Source organism: Amphiprion ocellaris, chromosome 9 (assembly GCF_022539595.1).
Source record: "Amphiprion ocellaris isolate individual 3 ecotype Okinawa chromosome 9, ASM2253959v1, whole genome shotgun sequence".
Classification (NCBI taxonomy): Eukaryota; Metazoa; Chordata; class Actinopteri; family Pomacentridae; genus Amphiprion; species Amphiprion ocellaris.
In genome coordinates, this window is record NC_072774.1 from 2,061,129 (window position 1) to 2,088,411 (window position 27,283).

At 41.7% G+C, this 27,283-nt stretch overlaps 2 protein-coding genes across 2 annotated transcripts; both read right to left on the reverse strand.

Annotated features, from left to right (window-relative positions):
- On the reverse strand, window positions 1-6,281 carry nat14 (N-acetyltransferase 14 (GCN5-related, putative)). Its single transcript, XM_023296065.3, has 4 exons — window positions 6,083-6,281; window positions 5,675-5,797; window positions 3,741-4,046; window positions 1-2,197 (listed from the first exon to the last, which is right to left on the reverse strand). Exons 2-4 carry the CDS (start codon window positions 5,753-5,755, stop codon window positions 1,754-1,756), a joined length of 831 nt encoding a protein of 276 aa, XP_023151833.1. The 5' UTR covers window positions 5,756-5,797; window positions 6,083-6,281; the 3' UTR covers window positions 1-1,753.
- Window positions 6,282-8,595: 2,314 nt separating this feature from the next.
- Window positions 8,596-25,810, reverse strand: znf628 (zinc finger protein 628). The gene is made up of 9 exons (XM_055013648.1): window positions 25,664-25,810; window positions 23,562-24,089; window positions 21,586-21,658; window positions 19,262-20,200; window positions 17,763-17,933; window positions 15,384-15,717; window positions 13,419-13,573; window positions 12,049-12,291; window positions 8,596-10,347 (listed from the first exon to the last, which is right to left on the reverse strand). The coding sequence occupies exons 2-9, from the start codon at window positions 23,933-23,935 to the stop codon at window positions 8,596-8,598; spliced, it is 4,041 nt and encodes a 1,346-aa protein (XP_054869623.1). The 5' UTR covers window positions 23,936-24,089; window positions 25,664-25,810.
- Between the last annotated feature and the right edge of the window lie 1,473 nt (window positions 25,811-27,283).

The window sequence follows — 27,283 nt, forward strand, 5'->3', positions numbered from 1 at the left end:
TGAGGCTTCAGAACGTCATTTATTAAACAATGAACACGCTTTTGTTTTATCAAAATGGACAAATGTTTTAAATTAAAACATGATAAAGAAACCAGAAAAGCAACACATACAGCAAATAAATACTTAAATAAGTAACACATAAATTAACTTAAATAGCAAAAAAAAAACTCCACAGAGCACATTTGCCCTCATAAAAAGTATTTAGCCCCATTAAAATATTCAATTTTCTTTTGTTTTTTTACACTGAATCATGGTGGAATTAATTCTTTCTTTGATTAATAAAAAAGACTCTTTCATGATTTCTTCAAAGTAATGTCAAAAAATATAAAAACTAAGTGATTCTATAAGTTTTCAGTTCCTTCCAGTCAGTATTTAGTAGATATATCACCACCATGATGCTGCCACCACCATGTTTCACATCATGATGCCGCCACCACCGTGCTTCACATCATGATGCCGCCACCACCGTGCTTCACGTCATGATGCCGCCACCACCATGCTTCACATCATGATGCTGCCACCACCGTGCTTCACATCATGATGCTGCCACCACCGTGCTTCACATCATGATGCTGCCACCACCGTGTTTCAATCATGATGCCGCCACCACCATGTTTCACATCATGATGCCGCCACCACCGTGTTTCACATCATGATGCCGCCACCACCGTGCTTCACATCATGATGCCGCCACCACCGTGCTTCACATCATGATGCCGCCACCACCGTGCTTCACATCATGATGCCGCCACCACCGTGCTTCACGTCATGATGCCGCCACCACCGTGCTTCACATCATGATGCCGCCACCACCGTGCTTCACATCATGATGCCGCCACCACCGTGCTTCACATCATGATGCCGCCACCACCGTGCTTCACATCATGATGCCGCCACCACCGTGCTTCACATCATGATGCCGCCACCACCGTGCTTCACATCATGATGCCGCCACCACCGTGCTTCACATCATGATGCCGCCACCACCGTGCTTCACATCATGATGCCGCCACCACCGTGCTTCACATCATGATGCCGCCACCACCGTGCTTCACATCATGATGCCGCCACCACCGTGCTTCACATCATGATACCGCCACCACCGTGCTTCACATCATGATGCCGCCACCACCGTGCTTCACATCATGATGCCGCCACCACCGTGCTTCACATCATGATGCCGCCACCACCATGCTTCACATCATGATGCTGCCACCACCATGCTTCATATCATGATACTGCCACCACCGTGCTTCACATCATGATGCCGCCACCACCGTGCTTCACATCATGATGCCGCCACCACCGTGCTTCACATCATGATGCCGCCACCACCGTGCTTCACATCATGATGCCGCCACCACCATGCTTCACATCATGATGCCGCCACCACCGTGCTTCACATCATGATGCTGCCACCACCATGCTTCACACTGGGTATGGTGTGTTTGTAATAATGTGCAGTATTTGAGTTTCACTCAACAAAGCCTCTACTCTGATGGACAAAAAGCTCCATTTAGGTCTGCACAGATCAAAGAACCTTCTCCCAGTTGACTTCAGAGTCTCCCACATGCCTTTGTTGACATTACCTTGTAAAAATCTGTTCTCACTCTGACACTAAAGAGTCTTTATTGGTAAATTCTTGTCAAAAAACCCAAATTAAATGGACCATGATTCAGTGTTGAACAGCAATAAAAAGGTCAAACTTCCACAGGGTTAATAACTTCTATAGCCCCTGCATGTCTTCACTCAGTCACAAGTCTTTGTAGAACACCTTGGTGAGGGGGTATCCCAGGAAGCCCCTCTCTGGAGTCTCTAGTTTCAGCTCATCTTCTTCTTCTTCACTGGTTTCCTGCCCCAGCAGCTGGTAGCCCAGCTTCCTGAAGAAGGCCTCGCCCACCTTGGATGGGTATGGTACGTGGGCGTAGACCCGGTGGGCTCCGGCCTCCCGATCCCTCTGCTCCAGGCTCTGGACCAGCAGCCGACCCAGACCCTCCCTCCGGTACCAGCAGCCCGTCACCAGCCTGCAGATCCGGCTGACGCCCGGTCGGGTGTCGGCCTCCCTGAAGATGCATCCCAGGATCTCCCCGTCGCTGTCGGCCACAAACACCTGGCCGGCCGCCTGCTCCCTCTCTGGGCTGATCTTCTCCGTGGACGCCTCCTTCTCCTTGTCTCTGGATCCGATTCTGCGCCTCGTCTGGCAAAAACAGCCAAAATTAGATGGTTGCATGGTGACGTGTTTTTAGATTAACTGGAGTTAAAGTTACTGATACCCACAGGCCGAGTTCCAGGTGACAAACATTTACAACAACAACCAGAGTCGAGGTGTGTGTCCACTAGATGCGTTTGTCCTGCATGTAAAAGCGTCGCATCTGAAAATCGCACGCATGGTGGACGGACACTAGTGGGACACAACATTGTCCTGCAGACGTGTCGGATAAACACAGCAAACTTTCTCTTTTATTTCACAAACATTTCAGCAAAAAGTATTTCTGAAAGGATTTGAGGCGAGAAATAATCTGTGCAGCAGCTGAATCTGTCCTCGTTTTAGTTCACCGACGGCTGGTTTAGATGTTTGAGGACAGTTTCACGATGCGTTGGATCTCTGCACTCCGCATCGAGTTTCCATAAAGTAGAAGTTAACTCTACTCTATGCAAATAAGCTGCAGCCCTCTCCGGGTAAACACACCGGATCGCAGCTGGAAAAGCACCGCATGTTGCATGATGGTCCAGCTGCAGACCAACATGCAACATGGGGTTCGTGTCTCTGAGGTCGTTTTTGTCTCTTTGCAGTTGTTTTTGTCTCTTTGTGGTTGTTTTTTGTCTCTTTGTGGTAATTTTGCGTCTGTTCATGGTTGTTTTGCATTTCTTTTTTGGTCGTTTTGTGTCTTTTTGTGATTGTTTTGTGTCCCTTTGTGGTTGTTTTTTTGTTTCTTCACAGATGCTTTGTGTCTCCTTGTGTTCGTTTTGTGTCTCTTTGTGGTCATTTTGTGTCTTTTCATGGTTGTTTTGCATTTCTTTTTTGTGTGTTTTTTGTCTCTTTGTGGTTGTGTCCCTTTGTGGTTGTTTTGTGTTTCTTTGCAGTTATTTTGCATCTCTGTTGTCAATTTGTGTCTCTTTATGGATGTTTTGCATCCTTTTGTGGTTGTTTTGTGCTTCTTTACAACTGTTTTGTGTCCGTTTGTGGTCATTTTGCATCTCTGCATGATCGTTTTGTGTCTCTTTGTGGTTTTCTGTCTCTTCACTGGTTGTTTTGTGTCTCTTTGTGTCTCTTTTGTGTCTTTTTGCGGTTGATTGGTGTGTTTTTGTGATTGTTTTGTGTTTCTTTGTGTTCGTTTTGTGTCTGTGTTCATTTTGTGTCTCTTTGTTTTGTGTGTTTGTAGTCGTTTTACATCTTTTTGTGGGGCTTTTTGTCTCTTTGTGTTAGTTTCTGGTCTCTTTACAGATGCTTTCTATCTCCTTGTGTTCGTTTTGTGTCTTTTTGCTGTTTTTTGTCTCTATGGGTGTTTTTGTCTCTTTGTGGTTGTTTTGTGTTTCTTCACAGATGCTTTGTGTCTCCTTGTGTTCGTTTTGTGTCTCTTTGTGGTCATTTTGTGTCTTTTCATGGTTGTTTTGCATTTCTTTTTTGTACATTTTTGTCTCTTTGTGGTTGTTTTGTGCCTTTAATTGTTAAAACAGCTCGTTGTACTGGTTGCAATATTTGATCTCAGTAAAAATCTGTTTATTTTCAGTGGACTAACCTTCTTGTTAGCTGGGGTTTTGCCGCTGATCCTGCAGTAGGGGTTCTGCAGCGTCTCGTCCTGACCTCCTCTGTGGCTGCTGCCCACGTAGTCCCAGTAAGGCCGGCTGCTGCCCAGGACCCCGGTGGACCTCGGCATGGTGATCTTCAGGAAGATGATGAGCAGGAAGACGGGGATGGCCAGGGCCAGGATGAAGGAGTGGACGAGGCATCGCAGGACGGAGGAGAAGACGGCCAGGATGAAGAGGCAGAGAGGACGGGTGAGGATGTGGAGGATGAGGCGGTTCTCTGTTCCCTCAGAGCCCTCCTGGAAAACAGGCAGAATACAGGGATTAACAGGAATAAAGAAGGAAGATTTAACTGGACATGTTCTATAGAAGGACCTCTGGGACACTAAACTGAAGATCTTTGGACTAAACAATACATTTGAGGAAACTCTGATCCACATTTTTCACCATTTTATGACTTTTTAGAACCAAACATCTGATCGATTCATCCAGAAAACCACCAACAGACTACTGGTCCAGCGGTTTGTTCTTGATTTTAGTGTGAATTTCAGAGAAACTAAAGTTAAATCTGTATTTTTGGACTCTTTAGGGCAACGATTAAGAAATTTAGTCCCTAAAATGTCCCAGGATAATTAAAACATCCATTAGGGTCTTTAAACCAAAGGTGACGTCTTTAAAAAGTCTTCTTTTGTTCAACCAGCAGTCAGAAACCCAGTTGAACATCTGGAACCACAACGATTAATCAATCAAGTTGTCAACTAATAAGTTATTTACCATCTGTTTTGATAATTGATATATCAGTGTAAGTATTTTTTTTCAATAAAATCAGTCTAAATTCTGTGGTTTCAGCATCTTAAATGTGAATATTTTCTGGTTTCTTTCCTCTGTGACAGTAAACTGAAGATCTTTGGACTAAACGAGACATTTGAGGAAACTCTGATCCACATTTTTCAACATTTAAAGACATTTTGGACACAAACAGCTGATTGATTTGTCCAGGAAACAACAGACACATTAATCAAGTGGAAATAATCTACAATAACCCTTCATCAAACCAAAGTCCATTCAAAAAAGTTACGATTTAACACCAAGCAGAGATATTTATGAAGGAATCCTGATTTTTAGCTCCAATTTGGTCGCCTCCAGTGGATTTTAGACTCAGGATGATCAACATTTTTCTGATATTTTTTTTTTTTTTTAACATTTTAGAGATTTTTTAAAAGAGACATACAGAATAAAGTGATTTTCATGAAATATTTTTAGCTTATATAAGTGAATGTAGTCTGTGATTAGTTCAAGGACCGTCGGAAAGTTGACAATCTGGTAATTTCTGCTTGTTTTATCTCTTTTATTAAATTTTTCAGTTCTGAAGATCTTTGGACTAAACATGACACTTGAGGAAACTCTGATCCACATTTTTCATCATTTTATGACATTGTAGAGACCAAACTTTCCCAAAATCCAAGATGATAAATGTCTGTTTAGTCCAAAGATCTTCACTTTACTGTCAGAGAGGAAAGAAAATAGAAAATACTCACATTTAAGAAGCTGAAATCACAGAATTTAGACAGTTTTTACTTTAAAAAAAATTACCCCAACCAATTAACCAATTACTTGTTTTGTCTCTAATAAGTTAGACTCAATAATTATTTCCATTTCAGTTAATTTATGGACTGTTTTCAGGATTATTCAATCAGTTTTTGGTCTCAAACTATAAGAAAATGTTGAAAAAATTCTTTTTTAGCCCAAAGATCTTCAGTTTACTGTCACAGAGGAAAGAAACCAGAAAATATTTACATTTAAGGAGCTGAAATCACATAATTTAGACTGATTTTATTGTATTGTTTGTGTCTGTTCTGTGTTTTTATAGCAGTAAACATCTCCTCTACATCTCTCTATCAGCTCCACTGAGTCTTCTCAAACAAACCTTGATGAGAGCTTTGACCATCTCGATGTCTTCGTCCTTCATCCTCCTCATCACCACCTGGTCCAGCTCCAGCCTCACCATGTTCAGGCCTGCAGCTCCACCACACTGCTCAGGACTTCCAGCCTGGAGAACATGAGGAACTACACGTTAAACCCCGCAGCTTCTCCACAATAAAACAGCTCGGTGTGTTTGTTTGTGTTTATGGGATGCCGGAGCTGAAACGCGTCACCATGCAGCTCCGGGTGGACAGGGGGGGATTATGGGGGATTAGGTGATTGTTTCTGCACATTTCAGAGCTTGTGGAGCAGCCCAGAGAGCAGCTCCAGCTCCTTTTATGGTTCTGCTCTGCGCTGCGGTGAACTGACCCGGTTCAGCCCCGGCAGCTGCTCCTGAAGCGGCTCTTCTTACCTTCCACGGCGCGGCTCGGATCAGCCGGAAAACACGGAGAACAAAAACCTGCCGCTCGTGTTTCTGCTGCTCTTAAGTCCGGACTGCTCGATTCAAGCAGCACACTGTCGATTCTGGCGCAAACAGCCCGATTCTGGACGCAAACCTGCACCGTTTTATCCTCCGTTACGCGTCTCCAGCGCGCCAAACTGCGCCATCTGCGTACGCACGACGCGCAATGCGTAAAAGAGACGTGGATGGAACGTAACGGCGTAGAGAGCGTGAAGAACATGTGGTGACCTTAAAACTGTTCATCCTCAGAATAAATACAGATTTATAGCGGATTTTTATTTGAACAGCAGGCTTCTTCTAGCTAGAAAGAACGTAAACAAGCAACAAAACACAGTAAAACTCATGTTATTGATCAATTTAATGATCAATTTGAACTATTTCAATGCTTTTTTCTATTGTTATTAAAATTGTTTACATTTTTTGAGAAAATGCAGCTTTTGTGGCACCTCTAATACATTATAAAGGTAGAACAGCTGATGCAGTAGTTCTATAGTCAGTTCTCGTCCTCAAAAACACCAAAAAATCGTTCCTCCTCGCGTCAAATTTAGATTTATAGTGAATTTTTGTTTGACTAGCAGGCTTCTTCTGGCTAGAAATGACATAAACAAGAGAAAAAGCACAGTAAAACTCATGTTATTGATCAATTTAATGATCAATTTGAATTATTTTCATGTTTTTTCCTGGATTATTATGACAAAATTATGTATATCATTAAAATTATTTATAATTCTTGATGCTTTTATAGCATCTGTAATGCACCATAACAGATGTAGTAGTTCTCTAGTCCCCAAAAAAGCCCCAAAATTATTCATGTCAATGCCAAATTTAGATTTTTTGGCTAGAAATGATGTAAACAGGCAACAATAAACATCAAAATTTATGCTACTGATCAATTTAATGATCAATTTTAACTACTTTCAGGTTTTTTTCTACATTATTACAAAAATATCCATACCATTAAAATTGTTCAGAATTTCTGAGGAAAAAAAGCTCAAAAATATTCACATCAATGCCAAATTTAAGTTTTTTGTAAAGACCCAATATTATTCCTCCTCATGTCAAATATAGATTTTTAATGATTTTTTATTGGACCAACAGGTTTCTTCTGGCTGGAAATGACGTAAACATGAGAGAAAACATAGTAAAACTCGTGTTACTGATCAATTAAATCATCATTTTTAACTATTTCACTGCTTTTTTTCTGATTTGTATTACAAAAATATTCATACCATTAAAATTGTTTAGAATTTTTGAGAAAATTTCAACATTAAAAGCACATTTTATTTACATTAGAACAACAGAAAAGTGGTGGTTTTAAATATTTTATGTACAAGTTGTACTTATTACTTCATAAATAAAATAAAATTGATGTAAATCTGTTCATGTGACATTATGACCTCTGATAAACTGCAGAAATGTGAGTTTTTGACTAAAATAGACTCTTTTAGTGAACATTTGTGACAATTTCAATGGTATAAATAATTTTGGATGTTGCATTTATAGCAAAAAATATTTTTAAGTCATAGAAATTGTCAAAATCCATCATTAACATCTTGAATATAATGTCTTTGTGCTTTATCTCTTGTCATCTATTAGAGATATTACTGATGAATTTCAACTATTTCCATGTTTGACGTTTTTAGTAAAAATATGCCCAAAATGCAGCTTACTGTTGAAACTGTGATATTCTTGAGGAAATGCAGCTTTTATCATATTCCAGATGTTCCTGAACATTGAAAATGCTGCCACTCATTGAATATTTACATCAGAATGTGAGTTTTTAACTAAAATAGACTCTTTTATTGCACATTTATGACAATTTCAATGGCATGAATACTTCTGAACGTGGTATTAATAGCAAAAATATTTATTAAAAAAATCATATAGTCAAAATCCATCATTAACACGTCTAAGATAACATGTTTCTGTGTTTTATTACTTGTGTCATTTGTTAGAGAAATTTCAACTTTTACTAAAAATACCACATCCAAAATGATGCCTACTATTGAAATTGTGTGATATTTTTGAGAAAATGCAGCTTTTATCATATTCCAGATGTTTTTATAACAGAAAAAGAAGCAGAAAGATCAAAGGTATTAACAGATTTATTATTATTAATAATAATAATAATAATAATAATAATAATAATAATTAGTTCCTATTAACATGGTGGAGAAACATTTATTTACTGGATAAACAGACTGCCAGCGACAGTATAATTTAAACCGATAGAGTTTCCAACACGGAGGTCCAAGTGCAGCCGTCCGAATGTATAACATTTCTAGTAGGAGGCACCGTGGCTGTACAACAACCTGTTCACGTTCTCCTGAGAGTCCTGGAGAACTCAGCTAAAGTGCTAACACGCTAACACGCACACACACGCTAACACGCACACACACGCTAACACGCACATACACACACGTACACACACGTACACACAAACTCTCTCTCTTTCTCCTCGGTTAGAGCATCTCTTTGCTGATAGGTCCGTTTCTGATGGTGTCGTCGCTCTGAGCTCCGTCCGGTTCTTGGTTTCCGGATTTGTCCTTCACCTCCTCCGCCTGTGGGAGCTCCGCCTCCCCTCCTCGCTCGCCCCTCCCCTCCCTCAGGCTGCTGGTGCTGACCTCGATGATGACGATCTCGTCTCCGCTCTCCAGCTGAAATATTCCCTCCATGGACGCCGTTGCCGCCGCTCCGCCCTCGGTGACGCCGCCGCCTCCGCCGCTCGCATCGCTGCACCCTGCCCCTTCCTCCCCCGCCATCACCCCTCCCTCGCCCTCTATCAGGGCGATCATCTGCATCCCCTCCTCGGTCTCCGGCTCCATCTTGGCGCCCCCGCCCAGCTCGAACACCACCTCCTGCCCGTCCAGAGGCACCAGGCTCTGGGCGTTGGAGCAGGAAAGCTGCAGGCTTCGTTCTCGGCCTCCGCTGACGGCGCCGCCCTGCGTCTCTGTGTGGAAGTGCAGGACGTACGACTCCCGCCGGCCGCCCTCCCCCACAGCGCCTGCTCCCTCCCCCGCCTTCTCCTCCCCCCACTGGTGCAGCAGTGACATCACCCCTGCCTTGTCTCCCCCCTTCTCCGCCTCGCCGTCCGTTTTGAACTGCAGCACAAGCGACTTCCCGTCCCCGCCCACCCCGCTGTCCGCCTCCCCCCCTGCCGGGTTCCCCTCGAACTGCAGCACGTACGACTCCCCCGCCTCCCCCATCCTCACCCCCTCCTTGGCCCGGCCCTCGTTATCGAAGCACAACACAAACTGCTTCCCCGTCACGCCGTCCTCCGTACTCGTCTGCTCGGCGGCGGGGTGAGGTCGGCTCTCCGGGACGGGCGCCGTGGCGACGCCAGGCGGGGGTCCTGAGGTGTCCGTTGTCGTGGATACGGGCGGTGGCGGCAGCAGCTCCGTTGCTGCAGTGTGGCCATTAGTCACCGGAGGATTCGCGGGTTTCTGGAGAGCGGCTTTGGGTTTCCGTCCCCGCCGGCCCCGAGCTGTCCTCGTGCTCCTCCCCAGGATCGGCCTGTTGAGCAGGTAGCTGTGCGTCGCCGCGGCAACAGGAGCGTGCGTGTTGTTGTTGTTGGTGATGATGATCCTGGTCTGCTGCTGCTGCTGAACGGAGGGAAACTGGGTGATCTGCGGCTGGAATGTCTGGATGGTCTGCAGGACGGGGAGGTTCTCCGGAGGGTTGGCGGCCGTCGGGACGAGGATGAGGCTGGACTGGCCGCCGCTGTTCGCCGGACACTGCAGGAGGAGGAAGTTCTGGGGCTGCGACGGAGGCGGCGGCGGAGGAGGCGGCGGCGCTGGAGCGGACAGAGGGATGAGCTGCAGGCCGCTGGCGGTCTGGATCATGAAGTAGTTCTGGGACGTGTTGGGGGGAATGTTGAGCGCCGGCTGGGACACGATCAGGCTGCCGCTGCTCCCCGACGCTTCCAGGGTGATGGGGTTGAGCAGGGTGGTGGTGGTGGTCACCCCGCCGACGCTCGCCTTCACCGACACGCCGTCCTTGCCGCCGCCCCCCTGCAGGGAGACGCCGCCGCCGTGCGTCCGGATGTGTCTCTGCAGGTAGGAGTGCATGACGAACTCCTTGGAGCAGAAGGGACACTTGAAGTCTTTGCGAGAGGAGTGGGTGCGGAGGTGCAGCTGCAGGTTGGAGGAGTGGGTGAAGCTTTTACTGCAGTGGGTGCACTGGAAGGGACGCTCCCCGGAGTGGGTCCGCTCATGCTGAGAAAGAAAGAAACAAAGACAGACAGGAGACGTTAGAAAAACAGAGTCTGGCTCCATATGGAAAGGAGGGACTTTTAAAGTCCATGGGATAAATTAAATATGATTTTATTGGGTTTGGTTGCTTTTGTCGTTTTCTGTCTCAATTTTGCCATTTTGTTTCTCAGTTTTGTCATTTTGTGTAGTTTTGTCATATCTGTCTCGTTTTTGTCATTTTGTCTCATTTTTGTCGTTTTCTGTCTCTTTTTTGTCTTTTCTGTCTCATTTTTGTTGTTTTCTGTCTCATTTTGTTATTTTGTGTCTTGTTTTTGTCACTCTTTGTCTCGGTTTTGTCGTTTTCTGTCTCGTTTTTGTCATTTTGTGTCTTGGTTTTGTCGTCTTGTGTCTCGTTTGTGTCATTTTGTGTCATTTTGTCATTTTTGTCTTGTTTTTGTCATTTTGTGTCTTGATTTTGTCGTTTTCTATCTTGTTTTTGTTGTTTTGTCTCAATTTTGTTGTTTTGTGTCTCGTTTTGTCATTTTGTCTCGATTTTGTCATTTTTTTATCTTGTCATTTTGTGTTTCGATTTTGTCGTTTTGTCTCATTTTTGTCGTTTTCTGTCTCGTTTTTGTTGTTTTCTGTCTCATTTTGTTATTTTGTGTCTTGTTTTTGTCACTCTTTGTCTCGGTTTTGTCGTTTTCTGTCTCGTTTTGTCATTTTGTGTCTCGTTTTTGTCATTCTGTGTCTTGGTTTTGTCGTCTTGTGTCTCGTTTGTGTCATTTTGTGTCATTTTGTCATTTTTGTCTTGTTTTTGTCATTTTGTGTCTTGATTTTGTCGTTTTCTATCTTGTTTTTGTTGTTTTGTCTCAATTTTGTTGTTTTGTGTCTCGTTTTGTCATTTTGTCTCGATTTTGTCATTTTTTTATCTTGTCATTTTGTGTTTCGATTTTGTCATTTTGTCTCATTTTTGTCGTTTTCTGTCTCTTTTTTGTCTTTTCTGTCTCATTTTTGTTGTTTTCTGTCTCATTTTGTTATTTTGTGTCTTGTTTTTGTCACTCTTTGTCTCGGTTTTGTCGTTTTCTGTCTCGTTTTGTCATTTTGTGTCTCGTTTTTGTCATTTTGTGTCTTGGTTTTGTCGTCTTGTGTCTCGTTTGTGTCATTTTGTGTCATTTTGTCATTTTTGTCTTGTTTTTGTCATTTTGTGTCTTGATTTTGTCGTTTTCTATCTTGTTTTTGTTGTTTTGTCTCAATTTTGTTGTTTTGTGTCTCGTTTTGTCATTTTGTCTCGATTTTGTCATTTTTTTATCTTGTTGTCATTTTGTGTTTCGATTTTGTCGTTTTGTCTCATTTTTGTCGTTTTCTGTCTCGTTTTTGTTATTTTGTGTCTTGTTTTTGTCACTCTTTGTCTCGGTTTTGTTGATTTCTGTCTCATTTTTGTCACTCTGCGTCTCATTTTTGTCATTCTTTTGTCATTCCAAATCACATGACCTGCTCCCCATGATGTCATTTCCTCCTGAAAAAAAACTGGCCAGACTCCAAGGCTTTCTGAGTTATTTAATATAAAGTAGTCAACAGGTTTACTACAATATCTTTGTAAATAACTTTCAATTTCAATTTTACTCAGGTGTAGGTGTGATATTTAGAAGAATCTTTGGTGTTTGGTTGTGTTGCTTTTAGGCCTGAACACAGCAGAACTGTCAGCTGTGAGTGTGCAGCTCTGACCTGCTTGAGGTTGGACGTCTGGGAGAAGGACTTGGAGCAGACGGAGCAGGTGTGAGGACGCAGACCCGAGTGCATCTGACTGTGTCTCCGCAGGCAGCTGGTGTTCTTGAAGGACTTCCCGCATTCCTTACAGACGTACGGACGCTCACCTGTGTGCTGCCGCAGGTGATACTGGTAGTGGGAGCTCCACTTGAAGGTGAGAGGACAGTGAGGACACTGGAAGGCCCGGACCCCCGTATGGACCTGGAGATGAGCGCATGGACAATTAGATTATTCTACACTTTATGGCATCAAGTCATGCTGCTGCATCTGAACTGAGGAATGTTATCTTTAAAACTAGAAAAGCACTCAGATATTTCACTGTTTTTATTCTACAGCCTCTACAAACTCAGAGACAGTGTATTGTCCTTTGTGTTGTTTTGCGTCTCACGGTTCTCATTTTGTGTCTCGTTTTTGAAGTTTTATTTCATTTTCTGTCTCATTTGTGGTATTATGTGTTTCTTCGGGATATTTTTGTCTTTTTTCTGTTGTCTTGTGTCACATTTTTCTCATTTTGTGTCTCATTTTTATTATTTTCTCTTATTTTTCTCATTTTGTGTCTTATTTTTCTAATTTTGAGTCTCGGTTTTCTTATTGTGTCTTGTTTTTCTCATTTTGTATCTGCTTTTTCTAATTTCGTGTCTCATTTTTGTTATTTTTGTTATTTTGTGTCTGATTTTTCTTATTTTGTCTTATTTTTGTTATTATGTGTCTGATTTTTCTTATTTTGTCTGATTTTTCTTATTTCGTGTCAGATTTTTCTCATTTTGTGTCTTATTGTTCTTATTTTATGTCTCATTTTTGAAGTTTTATGTCATTTCCTGTCTTATCTGTGGTATTTTGTGTCTCTGTGATAATTTTCTCTACATACTACAGATATTTAACTATTTCCATTTCTACAGCGACAGTTCAGTCTCCTTTATGTTGTTTGTGTCTCATAATTCTCATTTTGTGTCTCGTTTCTCACCTTGTGTCATTTCGTGTTTCATTTATGCCACTTTTTCCTCATTGTGGTCATTTTGTGGGCTGTTCCTGTCGTTTTCTGTCTCGCTTCTGTCAGTTCAAGTCTGTCTTTTACAGAATGTGGTTAGAGGAAATGCTCTTTTTGATGATTTTTTACATGTAGAATAATTTGGTGAAACCCTGCAGTTTAAACTTTGGGAACTCTCTATGACAGACGATAAGTCCGTGGAAGTGAAAAATCTGCTGATCCTCTCAGTGTTTACAGTTTCTGGCAGACAGACGGTGTCATTTTGGTGATTCTTTAAAAACATAACACGCCTGGGCTGGTTTCTGGGGTCCAGAGGGTTAAAGCTGAGGTTGTTTTTTACCCTCTGGTGGATGGAGAGCAGCGAGGATCTCTTGAAGCTCTTCCCACACTCGGTGCAGCGGTAGGGCCTCTCCCCAGTGTGATCCCTCATGTGGTACTTCAGCCCCGACGAACCTTTGAAGGCTTTTCCACACTCCGAGCAGCGGTACGGCCTCTCTGGGAGGGAAAATCACGATTTAAAAGCAGGAAAATACAGAATAAAGAGAATAAATCAAGATGTTTGGTTGATATGAAGGTGTCCCGACCTCAGAAGGTGTGAAAGAACAAAACTTTCTGTTGTAGACTGAATCCTCCTCAGCCAAATTTAGATTTACAGTGACTTTTTGTTGGACCAGCAGGTTTCTTTTGGCTGGAAACGACATAAATAAAACCCAGTAAGACATTGTGTTGGGCTTTTGAGGATGAATTTGAACTATTTCTATGTTTTTAGAACCATTTTATTGCTGTGATGACAAAGGTTTTGCCCTTGATTAATATGAAAAGAGTCTAAAAAATGTTGGACTTTGAGTTCAAATGACTAGTAACCGACCAGGAATCGGCTGTTCTACCTTTATAGTGCATTTTTGTAATAACAATCTCAGAAAAAAATGTTGAAATAGTTAAAATTGATCAATATCACAAGTTCTACTGTCTTCTGTCTCTTGTTTATGTCATTTCAATCCAAAAGAAATTTGTTGGTGGAATAAAAACACACTTTAAATCAAAATGTGTCATGGGGAAGAACAATTTTGAGTCTTTTTTGGGACTATAACTGACTAGAGAACTACTGCATTTTCTCAAAAATTGACAGAGTTTCACAAAATAAATAATTCTGGATGTAGAATTTTTAGTAAAAATGCAAAACACCAACAAAGAAATAGTTAAAATGCTTAATTATCATCTGTAACACAGTGTTTTACAGAGTGAGTTTTTTCTCTTGTTTCTGTCATTTCCAGCCATAGGAAACCTGTCGGTTAAATAAAAATTCACTATCAATCACAATTTGGCATCAGGAGGAACAATTTTGGGTCTTTTTCTGGACATTTCAGGGCTATGAATAATTTTTAGCATGACGTTTAAAGTAAAAAATGAATATAAAAAGAAAACAAAAGCATAGAAACAGCAAAAACTTTTCACCAAGATCTCTAACACAATGTCTAACCGGGTTTTGTCGCTTTTTTCAGCTATTTTTTAGCCAAAAGAAAACTGTTAATCGAATAAAAATTCACTATAAATTAAAATTTGGTATAAGGATGAATAATTTTGGGGCTTAAATGTGCAGAAGTGTGTAAAGTTAGATTCTATTTTACTCTTACTTCTGTATTTTAAACTGAAATTCAGACGTCTAAAGCAGGAAAAACATGAGTTTATATCACCTTAAAAATACATTAGAACAACAGAAAACTGGACATTTTAAATATTTTATGACAAATTTTACTTATTACTTCATAAATGAAATAAAATCTTGCTGTAAATCTGTTCATGTGACATTATGACCTCTGATAAACTGCAGTAATGTGAGTTTTTAACTAAAAGAGACTTTTATTGCACATTTATTTCAATGGTATGAGGAATTTTAGACGTGGTATTTTTAGTTAAAATGCTTTAAAAAGTCACAGAAATATTTAAAATCACAGTGTTCTACTGTGCTTTATCTCTTGTTTATGTCATTTCCAGTCAGAACAAACTTGTTAGTCAGATAAAAATACACTATAAATCAATATTTGTCAGGGAGTTGAATAATTTTGGGGCTTAAATTTGCGTGAAGAATCCACTTGACTCTTACTTCTATGGTTTAAACTTAAATTCAGATTTCTAAAGCAGTAAAAACATCTCTGACACGGTGTTCTACTGTGCTTAGTCTCTTTTTTATGTCATTTCCAGCCAGAATAATGAAATAAAACTCACTATAAATCAAAATAAGTTACTTGGGGCCTCTCAGTCAACCACCGTCTCCATGCCAACGGTCAGTTTCTAATCCCCTCACCTCCGGCGGCGGCGCTCTTGCTGGGTCCCGTCTTCTTGTGAGCTTTGCTGGCTTTGACCGGCTGCTCCTCCTGCTCGTCCCCCACGGTGATGATGTCCACGTGGATCTCCCTGCGGCCCTCCTGCTGCTTGTCGGCCCGGCCGGGGGACGACGGCAGCGGCAGCGACAGCGACAGCGACGGGGGACAGACGATCTCGGCCTCGGCCTCGGCCAGCAGCCGCTGCTCCGGAGTGTGGGAGTGCTGGTGGGTGAGGAGGGAGGACAGCAGGGGGAAGGAGCGGTCGCAGGCCGAGCAGCTGAACTGGGAGCGGGACTGGGAGGACAGGGAGTGCATCTGGAGGGACCAAAGCAGCAGAGAATATTCACTTAAAAGAATGTTGAAGGGCTGCAGGATCTATCGCTGCAGACGCTGGTGGTTCAGTTCTCTGCACAAGTCAAAGTAGGCATGATGCCACATTTGAAGGTTGCACCTGATCCAGCTTTGTTGTCATTGGTGTGAGAATAGGTGAATGAGAAACACACGGAAAGAGCTTTGAGTTCCACAAATGTGAACAAGAAAGCACTCAGAGCACAGGACAGGAGTTCCGTCCCTTCAGATCTCCGTAAGTCGATTTTCGCCGTAAGTCGCAACTCTGGTGAAAATGTAAACAAAGCCGTTACCTGCATCACGAAATCCATCAGTTCTTCAGAAACGTCATGAATACCAACGACTTCATGCATGTATGAATCATTTTAGGAGAAAATAACAGGATATGCTGCCCTGTTTTTACAACATGAGCGTTTTATTTTATCTAATTTCACTTCCATGGAGACGGCTTTCCTGTTGTCTGAAGCACTGCCATCAGAAGAGTCAGACTAAAGGTACGTATCCTCTAGATGCGTTTTTCCCGCATGTAAACGCCTCGCATCTGAAAATCACACTCATGGTGGACGGTCACTAGCAGGACACAACATGGTCACATGACAGCGTTTTCAGCTAGATGGTCCGGTAGACGAGTCGGATAAACACAGCAGCTCGGCTGTAAACCTTTTCTCTTATTCTGAAAACACTTCAGGGAAAAGTATTTCTGAAAACGTTTGAGGTGAGAAATAAGCTGCTGCGGACAAATTCATGATGCGTGATGAAACTGTCCTCGAACGTCTAAACTAGCTGTCAGTGAAGTAAAACCAGGACAGATTCAGCAGCTCATTTCTCACCTCAAACGTTTTCAGAAATACTTTTCCCTGAAGTGTTTTCAGAATAAGAGAAAAGATTTACAGCCTCGTCTGCTGGACCGTCTAGCTGAAAACGCTGTCATGTGACCATGTTGTGTCCTGCTAGTGACCGTCCACCATGAGTGTGATTTTCAGATGCGAGGCGTTTACACGTGGGAAAAACGCATCTAGAGGATAGACGGTTTTATGCTGGGAGCCATAATGAAGGGCAAAAAGTTAGTGAATGTAACACAATCCAAGGTGGAGTACAACTGGAGAATGGAAACGAAGCCGTCTGACAGCGCCGTATGATGACGTATTCATCCGCTCACTCAACTAGTTCTACAGAATCAGTTCCGATGTAACGACGAAACGCCGTAGGTCGATGACGTTGTACACAGAGGACCCCTGTAGATGGATATATTTATGGACAAGTGAAGCATTTTCGTACCTCTGCTGCAGCATGTGGTTCTCTCATTTTTTTTTTTTTGTATTCATCCTTTCCATCATTCTTGTAGAGTGTCTTTTTTTAAATCTATCTTTGACAGCTGCGTTGTCTGTTCTTTAACTCGACTTCCAAGGAAGCCCTGCACAAGAATTCCTACGTGCCGAAACTGTCTGTTTATGTCAACAAATGGCAAATAGAAATCTTGAACCTTGGATCTCAAATCTTCTTGGAGTTTATTTTAACTTTATTTAACAGAGTTTTAGACCTGCAGCTCCACATGTGCAGCAACAGAAGAGAAACTCTGAAAACAAAGATTTGGCCACAAAAATAAATCCGTTGTCTGGAAATATTTCAGCTACAGAAAGGAAGACGTTACTAATTAGTTTGACCTTTAAAATCAGCAGGAGTTCTGTAAGATGAGTACGAAGACAGATCTGAATGATATCCGAAGCTAAAATACTATTCTGGAGGTCTCTGCCAGAGTTACGCCATGTGAGAAATGTTCCAAATGGCTTTTTTTCCCCAGCAATTTTATAATTATTCTCTATTTTCGGTGCCTACAAAATCAGATGATTCATTCTTTTTCCAGATTGAGTTATTCAGGTCATCTGATGAAAATTCATGCATTTATTCACATTATGCAGAAACGAAACGTTGCAGTTGTTAGTTTTATCCATTATCGTGCAGCTCTGGTGCTCAGTATGATGTGCATTAATGCGTCTGACAGCGTTTCTCACCAGCGACACATGTCTGTTGAGGCCTCCACTGGTCTTGAAGCTCTTATTGCAGTAGCCACATGACAGCCCTGCCCATGTGGTTCTGGCCTCCGGCTGAGTGGCCTCAGAGCTCTGAGTCACCTCGGTGAAGCTCTGCAGCAGGTCAAACTGGGCCTGGGTGGTGCCGGCATTCTGAGGACAGACCAGAGGAAGTAAAACATATCAAAAACATGCATCTTCAGGCTGAACTCGCTGACTTCACTGCGCTGGATTTCTGCAGGTCAATTAGGATGAGATTCTGCAGACAAAGGAAGGTCTGCTTTGATGCTGAACGATGAATCACACTGAACTGTTCTACTTGGGTTACTGTGTTCATGTTGTGTTTGTCGGCGATCAGGAGGGAACTCTTTTTTGCACAAACATCATCTTTAGTTTGGACAAAACTCTGGTTGTTTATGCTAGAAGCAGTTAGCTTCAAGTTGGTTCGAAAAACTTTGTAACCGAGCAAGAAAGGGACGAGTGAGAGAGGCCACCAAGACACCTATGACTGCTCTGAAGGAGTTAAAAACATTGCACAACATCACAAACACACCATCCCCACTGTGAAGCACAGTGGTGGCAGCATCATGATGTGAAGCACGGTGGTGGCAGCATCATGATGTGAAGCATGGTGGTGGCAGCATCATGATGTGAAGCATGGTGGTGGCAGCATCATGATGTGAAGCACGGTGGTAGCAGCATCATGAGGACCTTAACCCTACTAAATACTGACTTGAAGGAGGAAAATATTTATACAATCATTTTTAATTAAATACTTTGTTGAAATCTGTTTTCACTCTGACAAAATTTTTTTGTAAATTCTTGTCCTAAAAGTTAAATTAATTTGACCATGATGTAATGCAGGAGAGCATTAAAAGAGGACAACAGATGGTAGTAAATACTTTTAATGTTGCTGTATCAGTAAACATGAACTCAGCTAGTATTTATTCTCTAAGTTATTCCTTTACCCCTCCAGTTGTCCTCATTCACGGGCACCAAAAAGTACTGTTTCCTTGTCTGAAAAAAATCCAAAAATTCACCAAAGAAATCCCCCAAATTTATGAAAATCTGCAAAACTTTCAGGAAGAAAATTTCAATAATTCCTTAAGTTTCCCTTGAAAGTTTGATTTTAAAAAAATCCCCCAAATTTGGCAAGAAAATTAAAAATAAATAAAATATCTAAAGTGATTCCATATATATCAGTAAAACTTCTAATATTTTCTTTAAGAAGATTCACATAAAAATCCAGTGGAATTTCGCTGGATTTTGGTTAATTTTTTTGGGAATGTTCTTAAGAAACATTTTTTTTTAGCATTTCTTTTTTTCCACCAAAAAAATGTTCAAAGATTTCCCAAAAATGTTGAAAATGTGGACATCAAAAGCTTCACTGTGAAAATAGATTTTGTTCCCCACATTTTCAAACTTTAAAACGGGTCAATTTTGACCCGCAGGACGACATGAGGGTTAAATCCGTAACTTACCGTACTGCTTCCTTCGGTTCCTTCTGTTAATCCCAGCAGTACTTCTGTTGTGTGTCCACTCTCAGCCACCGTAGTTGTCTCCACCACCTCCTCAAAGTCGGCCAGCAGGTGTCCGGCTCCCACCAGGCCGTCTCCGACCTCCATCCCGGCTCCGTGCCCGGCCTCCCCCCTGGACCCGTGCTCCTCCGGGGCCATGTGGATGGCCTGGTGCTCCTCCAGGTCGGTCCTGGTGCTGAAGGTGTGGCTGCAGCTGCCGCAGCTGTACAGGAGGACGCTGGCGCCGGTGTCCGTGCTCAGGTGGACCTCCGTCCCGATGGCCCTGGACGCGCACGCATCCTCCCCAGAGGGGGTGAGGGTGAGCTGGGGGAGGAGTCCCGGAGTCTGGCCGGAGGAGGCGGTGGACAGGAACACCTCCTCCATCCCCACCCCGACTCCATCGGCCCCCTCCTGGCTCACAAACCCCACCATGTCCGTCAGCATGGAGGACGTCACCTCCTCCGCCCCCACCACCACCTCCACCACGTCGCCGCCCTTCCTCCCGTCCTCGCTCCTCTTCGCCTCCTTGCCGGCGGCGTTCAGGTTGGTGTGGGAGTTCTTGTGCAGCGCCAGGTTGGACGAATGCGTGAAGCTGCGGCCGCATTCGCTGCAGATGTAGGGCCGCTCCCCGGTGTGGATCCTCATGTGCTGCCGCAGGTTGGTGGACTGGGTGAAGGACTTGTTGCACACGGAGCAGGTGTACGGCTTCAGACCCAGGTGGACGTTCTTGTGGCGCCGCAGGCTGCTGGAGTTCTTGAAGGCCTTGGGGCAGGTGTCGCAGGGATACGGACACTCACCAGTGTGCTGCCTCAGGTGGTACTGGTAGTGGGAGCTCCACTTGAAGGTCAGGGGGCAAAAGGGGCACAAAAAGGTCCGAAGCCCGGTGTGGACACTCTGGTGGACCTGAGGACGGACAGAGGGAGGAAATTATTTAATATAAACATTAAAAAAAACATAATTATAACATTGCTGGTAGGACTGCAGGCAACTTTTATTAATTAGCTGCACTGGTGCATCCAAAATGCTTCATTCATGACTAAACCACCAAAACAAAACACTCAGTTTGGTGCTAAATTATAAAATATTTTGCTTTTTATCATTTGTGTTCAGCTTTCTGGAACATTTCAACAACTAGAAAAACACTCAGAGAGCGCAGTCCTCCTCCAAGGCTGCTCATTCCCCCATATGTCAGAAATGCAGCATTCGATTATTAGTTATTGATGATCATAGAATGTGTCCATTTAATATAGATGTACCCACAAACAAAATGACCTTGTACTGAGCACAGGCGTGTGTTCTGCATGTGTATGTTATGTACGGATACTGAATCACGTGACCTAAATATGTAGCGGGCGGCAGGAATTGATGGGACTCAGAAACACCCCCACAATTTAATCAGTTGTTCCTTGAATCATTTCTGATGGATAAGTCCTGATAAGTCCTCAGTGGTGGATTTGTAGTAGGATCACAATCATGTGATCATCAGCAGGCAGCTGATGTAGTGTTCACTTGTTGTCATGGTTACAGTGACGCCGTGTCGCTATCTCGCAAAGATACAGAAATATTAACAAATCCGTGGATCCGGACTATAAGCTGCATCACTGCCAGAATCTAATCACTTGGTCCTTGTGTCATTTCTGACCTTCCCTGAAAATTTCATCCAAATCTGTTAATCCGTTTTTGAGTAATGATCCAAGGAACAACTGATTAAATTGTGGGGGTGTTTCTGAGTCCCATCAATTCCCGCCGCCCGCTACATATTTAGGTCACGTGATTCGGTATCTGTTCATAATGTGCACATGCAGAGCACACGCCTGTGCTCAGCGCAAGGCCATTTAGTTTGTGGGTACATCTATATTAAATGGACACATTCTCTGATCATCAATATCTAATAAACAAATGCTGCATTTCTGACTTATGGGGGAATGAGCAGCATTGGAGGAGGACTGAGCTCTCTGAGTGCTTTTCTTCTTATATTTAAACTTATACAGACTTTATTAATCCCCAGAGGGAAATTCTGTATTTCAGTGATTCCACAGAATTTACTGTGGTGGTGGGTGATGGATGTGCACAGACTTGTGTAATCCAGGTTGTTTTCTGAAGCTACAATTCACAGATGTTCCCTAAATGCCTCACATGCATCAGTAGTTGCTGAGACGTAACCTTGGCTTGTAAAGAGTGAAATGAGGTGTTTTAATGTCAGATTTACGTGAAATCGAGTGACTTTATGCATCTGACAGACCTGCTAAATGTGAAAATGAAAACGTTTATTTGCTTTGACTTCTCACCTGGAGCAGAGAGGAACGTTTGAAGGCTTTTCCACAGTCCTGACATTTATAAGGCTTCTCCCCGGAGTGAGACCTGCAACATCCGGCAGCATTAAAACCCAGAAACACAATCAGGAAGGAAACACTCTGCAAGACTTCCCTGGTTTCACCGCTGGAACGCTGGAAGGAATCAATTATGAATTTCACACAGTAATTTCCTTGTTTGAACGTTTTCTTTTCGTCTCCGTTGACCTGAATGTGTCCAGACTGAACAGATTAGCAGGCAGGCGGATGGAAAGTATCATCCGCATGACAGATAAATTCAGGCATTTGTGTTTCTGTGTGATCTGCTGGAAAACTTTCCCGGTCCAGAAGTTTTTACCTTGTGAAGTTGTTAAACAGAAACACTGTGTTGGAAAATGATTCACTATTGGAGCGATGGGCCATCGGCTTGTTTTGTAAAACACAGCGGTGAAACCCGAAAGGAATGCAGACGTACGACATGAAACAAAACCAGAAAAACCCAGAAATCCATAATTACATCACCGCAAATTATATAAGGGATGACATCATGACAACAGCGGGAACACAGCAGGAGAATCTGGAGGCTGAACTCAGAAAATCCATCAAAATTCATCCCTAAAAAGTCCTGACGTTCGTATTAAACTACCATAAATGTACAATTTGTGATTATTCTGCTCAGTATTTATTTATTACCATTCTTTAAACACACATTACATCCATTTATCTGTGAATTTTAGCTAATCTTAGTGTCAAATCTAAACAGACTCCAACTAATTAATTTTGTTTGTCTATCTTTAATCAGATTTTCCAACTTTTATCCTTCAGTGCTGATTGGCTGGTACTTGTGATGGTAACGGCCAATCAAACAGAGCCATGGGCGGGACTTTAGGGCTGAAAATAATGATTATTTTCATTATTTTGTCTCTAAACTGTCAGAAAATGGTGAAAAATGTGGATCAGAGTTTCGTCAAATGTCTTATTTAGTTCAAAGATCTTCAGTTTACTGTCACAGAGGAAAGAAACCAGAAAATATTCACATTTAGGAAGGTAAAAACACAGAATTTCCTTTATATTTGACAACTAATCAATGAATCGGTACAGCTCTAGATGCTTAACTGAGTTTCTTAACGACATTGCCTTTGGTTTTAAGACATTTTCACCATCCTGAGACATTTTAGATACAAAATAATGAACATATTTCAAATAATAAATCTGCAGAATCAAAATAATTGCTAGTGTTTGCCTTACAGAAGGTTAAAAATATGGATTTAATGGTAGTTTCTCTTGAATTCATGCTAAAATCATCATGTTAAACCACGAAATACCTGCACCGAGCTAATGATTATTTTCATTATCTATTTATTTATAGATGGTTTTCTGGATGAATCAATCAGCTGTTTGGTTCTAAAAATGTCTTTAAATGGTGAAAAATATGGATCAGAGTTTCCTCAAATGTCTTGTTTCGTCCAAAGATCTCAGTTTACTGTCATAAAGGAAAGAAAACAGAAAATTCCTCCATTTCTTCCAGTGGCATGTTTTTTTTCCAGTATCATGCAGCTCTGAACTACATTCCATCGGATTCAACATGTTTGAACCAATATTCAACATTTTTGCAACTGTTTTTGCAGCTCAATCGTTGTTTTCAGAGTTTTTCTCATGTTCCTGCTCATGTGTTGAGCTGTTTATCCAAATTTGCTGTTTTCCATGAACAGAACACACATTTTAAACATTAATAACACTATCTATTGAGGTCATTTAATCACTGTAAACCAACATCTTAATTGTGACTAATATTCCTTTAACTGTGCAGCTTTAAAACTGATCCTCTTGCAGATCAGTCATGGAGAAGGACAAAGTTTTGTTTCTGTACCAAGCAGCTAAATAACTTTAATTACATTGTGTCTGAGTTGACTTGTCCTACAGAAAGCGTATTTCCAGTGTAATAAAGAGCAGAATAAAGTGGTTCTCAGTACCGTTGGTGGTAGAGCAGAGCCGAGGAGCCCTTGAAGGCCTTGGGGCAGAGGTTGCAGCGGTAAGGTCTCTCGTTGTTGTGGCTCCTCAGGTGATGCGTCAACCTGGACGACCACCTGAAGCTCTTGCCGCAGTCCAGACACTGGAAAGGATGGTCGGACTGCTCGGGCTGCTGGGCCGGCGCCGACACCATGTCCAGGACCACCTCCTCCCCGCCCTCCGCCACGCCCTTGTCGGCCTCCACCAGCTCCCCCCGGTGCCGCTCGTCCTCGCCGTCCTCCGCCGAGCCGAGCAGCGACGGGAACGGAGACAGCGAGGCGGCGGACTGAGGAGGGAGCAGCTCCGCTTGGACCACGAGGGCCACAGAGTTGGCCATCGCCGGGCCGACGTGGAGGCAGGTGAAGGTTGGATCAGGATCAGTTCTGGTGCTTCCTCATGGCCGGCGTTTCAGCGTTCCTCCGTTCATGTTTTCTTCTGTGGATTATTTCTACCAGAAACTCCAGCGGTCATCCCAGCAAGGGAGATCAGACCTGACAGGAAGTGAAACAGAGACAAAAACTGTGTTAGAATTTAGTAGAATCATCTACACAGACAGGAACTTCTACACCACTATTCAAAAGTTTGAGGTCACCCAGATAATTCCATGTTTTCCATGAAAACTCCCACTTTTATTCATGTGCTAACATAACTACACAAGGGTTTTCTAATCATCAATGAGCCTTTCTAAGTGACCCCAAACTTTGAACGGTAGCGTACATGAATTAAAGTTGTTCTATGTTAGTTGTCCTATAATGATAATATTAGGTAGAATGAGACATTCAATCAAGGCTGACAATGCAGTGAAAAAATGAAAAATACAAGAGAGGACATAGCTTTGCTCTACACATTCTTTAGGAAAACTGTTTGATGATGGAAATGACAAAAACAAGACACAAATACACAAAAAGAAGACAGAAAATGACAATAAAAAAACACAAAATGACAAAAGTCAGACAGAAAATGACAAAAACAAAACAAAAATGAGACACAAAACGACCAAAACGAAACACAAAATGACAAACGAGACACAAAATGACAAAAACAAGACAGAAAATGACAAGAAGACAGAAAACAACAAAAACAAGACAGAAAATGACAAAAACAAGACAGAAAATGAGACACAAAATGACAAAAACAAGACACAAAAGACAAAAACGAGACATAAAACAACAAAAACTAGACACAAAAGACAAAAATGTCATCAATAGGATTGTTGTGGGACACGTTCCATGCATAGTAATTATTACTTTAAATATTACGTTGATTAAAAAAATGTTCCCACAATTACAAGAGACATCAATGAAAAAAATAAAACCAAAAAAAGGAGATTTAAATTTGATTTTAACTGTTTTATTTCAGATTCAGTTTGGTCATCAGGGGGGTGGGACAAGAGGAAAATGTGATTTTAGGGGAACTCCAGACTTATTTGGTATTTTAAAAATATTTTCAAACATTCTTTTCTCCTGGTTTTTTTTTAGATTTGGTCTCAGGACAAGAACATTTACACAACTACTGCATGTTTTAGGATTTTATACATGGAATATTTGAAGTTTGATATAAAATGTCCTCCTGTGCTGGAATGACCCTTATATTTAAAATACTAATCTAAAATTTTAAAATGTCAGAAATATGTTTATAAAAATGTCTATTTTATTTTATAAAGTTTTCAGTCAGATCTGGGATGTCTGATCAGAAGTTTGCTGATTCTAGATATAATAATAATGAAGTGATAAATAGACCCTGACAGGAAGTAGTTCCCCCCGGTGTCTCCCTCTCTCAGCCCCCAGTAAACAGCGCCTGTCTCCGCCTCTGCTCCTCCCTGCTCCCGCTGTTTCTCCTCCGCTCCGGTTCGGCTCGGTTCGGTTCGGTCCCGCAGTGCGGAGCCTCACTATATTCGCGGACTTTAACGGTGTCCCGGGTGAACCTGCAGCCCGCGGGCCTCCACCGACCCTCTGACAGCCTCCTCCGGGCTGTTGTCGGCCTGCTCCGGGCAGCCGGAGAGCGGGGCGGCTCGCTGAGCTGCCCGGGCTGGAGGTGCATGACCCCGGGCTGCAGCGGTACTCACCCCGGTGCCTCTCCTCCCCCTGCGGCCCGCTGCGGGTCTCATGAAGTCCGGCTGGTACCGCAGTGCTGATCCACACAACCTTAACAATAAACACAGCGCAAACTAACAGCAGCTCTCCGCCCGATGCCGCCTCCCAACAACGGGCGCGCTGATTGGCTGCCCGCCGACGTAGACGGGACGTTCCTACTGGTCCGCAGTGTCAACAGACAGACGCTAAACTTTAAATAAATATTTAAATGAATATTCAAGACAAACATTTAACTAAAATGTATTATTCGCGGTTTATGTGTGCTGTACTATGTTAAAAGTGAATTTAGAAATCTTTATTCACAAATAAAAAGAATCTGTTTTCGTCTGACTCTGCCGCACAGACTTCTGGGTAACGTAGTATCAGCCAGTGTCTGTCCATTTGAGCGATAGATTGATTAAAACTTTATCGGTCGGAGAAATTTAGTGTTACAGCAGCAAAGACAGAAAAATAAACTGTACAAAAAAGAGCAGTACTCAATGCACAGATATAAACTGATAATTTCTCCTTCAAGAGAAGTTATATAAAAATTTATAGTATTAAATATAGAAAAAAAACCAAGAATCTGGTCATGTTATTGCGAAGCATGAAAAATAACCAAGTTTATACTGTTTTTTTCTACTGTTCATTTGTAAATTTTGCATGTTTTGCTAAATACAGATAATAACTGTCGAAATCACAGAATTTACAATTTTTTTTTCTTTAAAAAGGCCAAAACTGTATGTCAAGAAATCTGTATTTTACAATGTGCGACAGTATATTATATTGGATTGTACAAGCTAATTTAAAAATTTAAAAAATATTATTTAAATAATAGGAAATAGCAATTTTTTTTAGCTTATATAAAAACATTTTTAAAAAAAGTTTTATATTTTATGGTGAAGAATATATATATATATATATATATATATATATATATATATATATATATATATATATATATATATATATATATATATATATATATATATATATATACATATATATATATATATATATATATATATATACATATAATACAGTAAAAACTGTGTAAATTTATGGTCAAACATTCTAAGAGAACATATTACCATTTAAAAAAGTTCTGTTCTGTTTTTGTTTTTAACATGTAAATAATTTATAAAAATTAATAATAAATAATTGCGCTTTTGCCTGTGATTGAAATAGTTATTTGCTGTTCAAAAAAACTGGGAAAATCTGTAAAATAGCTGGAAACTGTTCCAAAAAACAGTGAAAAATGTTTTAAAATAATGTTTTTTCAGTGTTTTTTTCGATTGATTGATGAGGAAGATGAACTCAGATCCATTGTGCACATTCTTTAGTATTTATTTCACCAAGGCACATATTTCACATTGAGGCCAATCAGTGTGTGGAAGAGGCATCTTGATGGTACAAGAATAATTTAAACGTGATGGTATTATAATAATAATAATAGTGAATAAGAATAAAAACTGTATAAAAGTACAAAAAGACGGGAGGCTTGCTCCATTGCAGCACAAAATAAATAGTTCCACCAAGTTACTTAAATAAATAGTCAATACTGTAACAAATACTAGGATAGGAATGGACAAAAACGATAGTGATAAAATAGG

Bases quoted from the DNA above. Each gene is read 5' to 3' on its own strand.
- nat14 (XM_023296065.3), bottom strand. From the start codon at position 5,755: ATGGTGAGGCTGGAGCTGGACCAGGTGGTGATGAGGAGGATGAAGGAC. The intron at 4,047-5,674 runs GTTTGTTTGAGA...CCTGTTTTCCAG, and splicing joins TGGTCAAAGCTCTCATCAAG to GAGGGCTCTGAGGGAACAGA. The intron at 2,198-3,740 runs GTTAGTCCACTG...TGTTTTTGCCAG, and splicing joins AAACCCCAGCTAACAAGAAG to ACGAGGCGCAGAATCGGATC.
- znf628 (XM_055013648.1), bottom strand. From the start codon at position 23,935: ATGGCCAACTCTGTGGCCCTCGTGGTCCAAGCGGAGCTGCTCCCTCCT. The intron at 20,201-21,585 runs GTGAGAAGTCAA...GTCCGTCCTCAG, and splicing joins AACGTTCCTCTCTGCTCCAG to GTCCACCAGAGTGTCCACAC. The intron at 10,348-12,048 runs GTCAGAGCTGCA...TTTCTTTCTCAG, and splicing joins AGACGTCCAACCTCAAGCAG to CATGAGCGGACCCACTCCGG.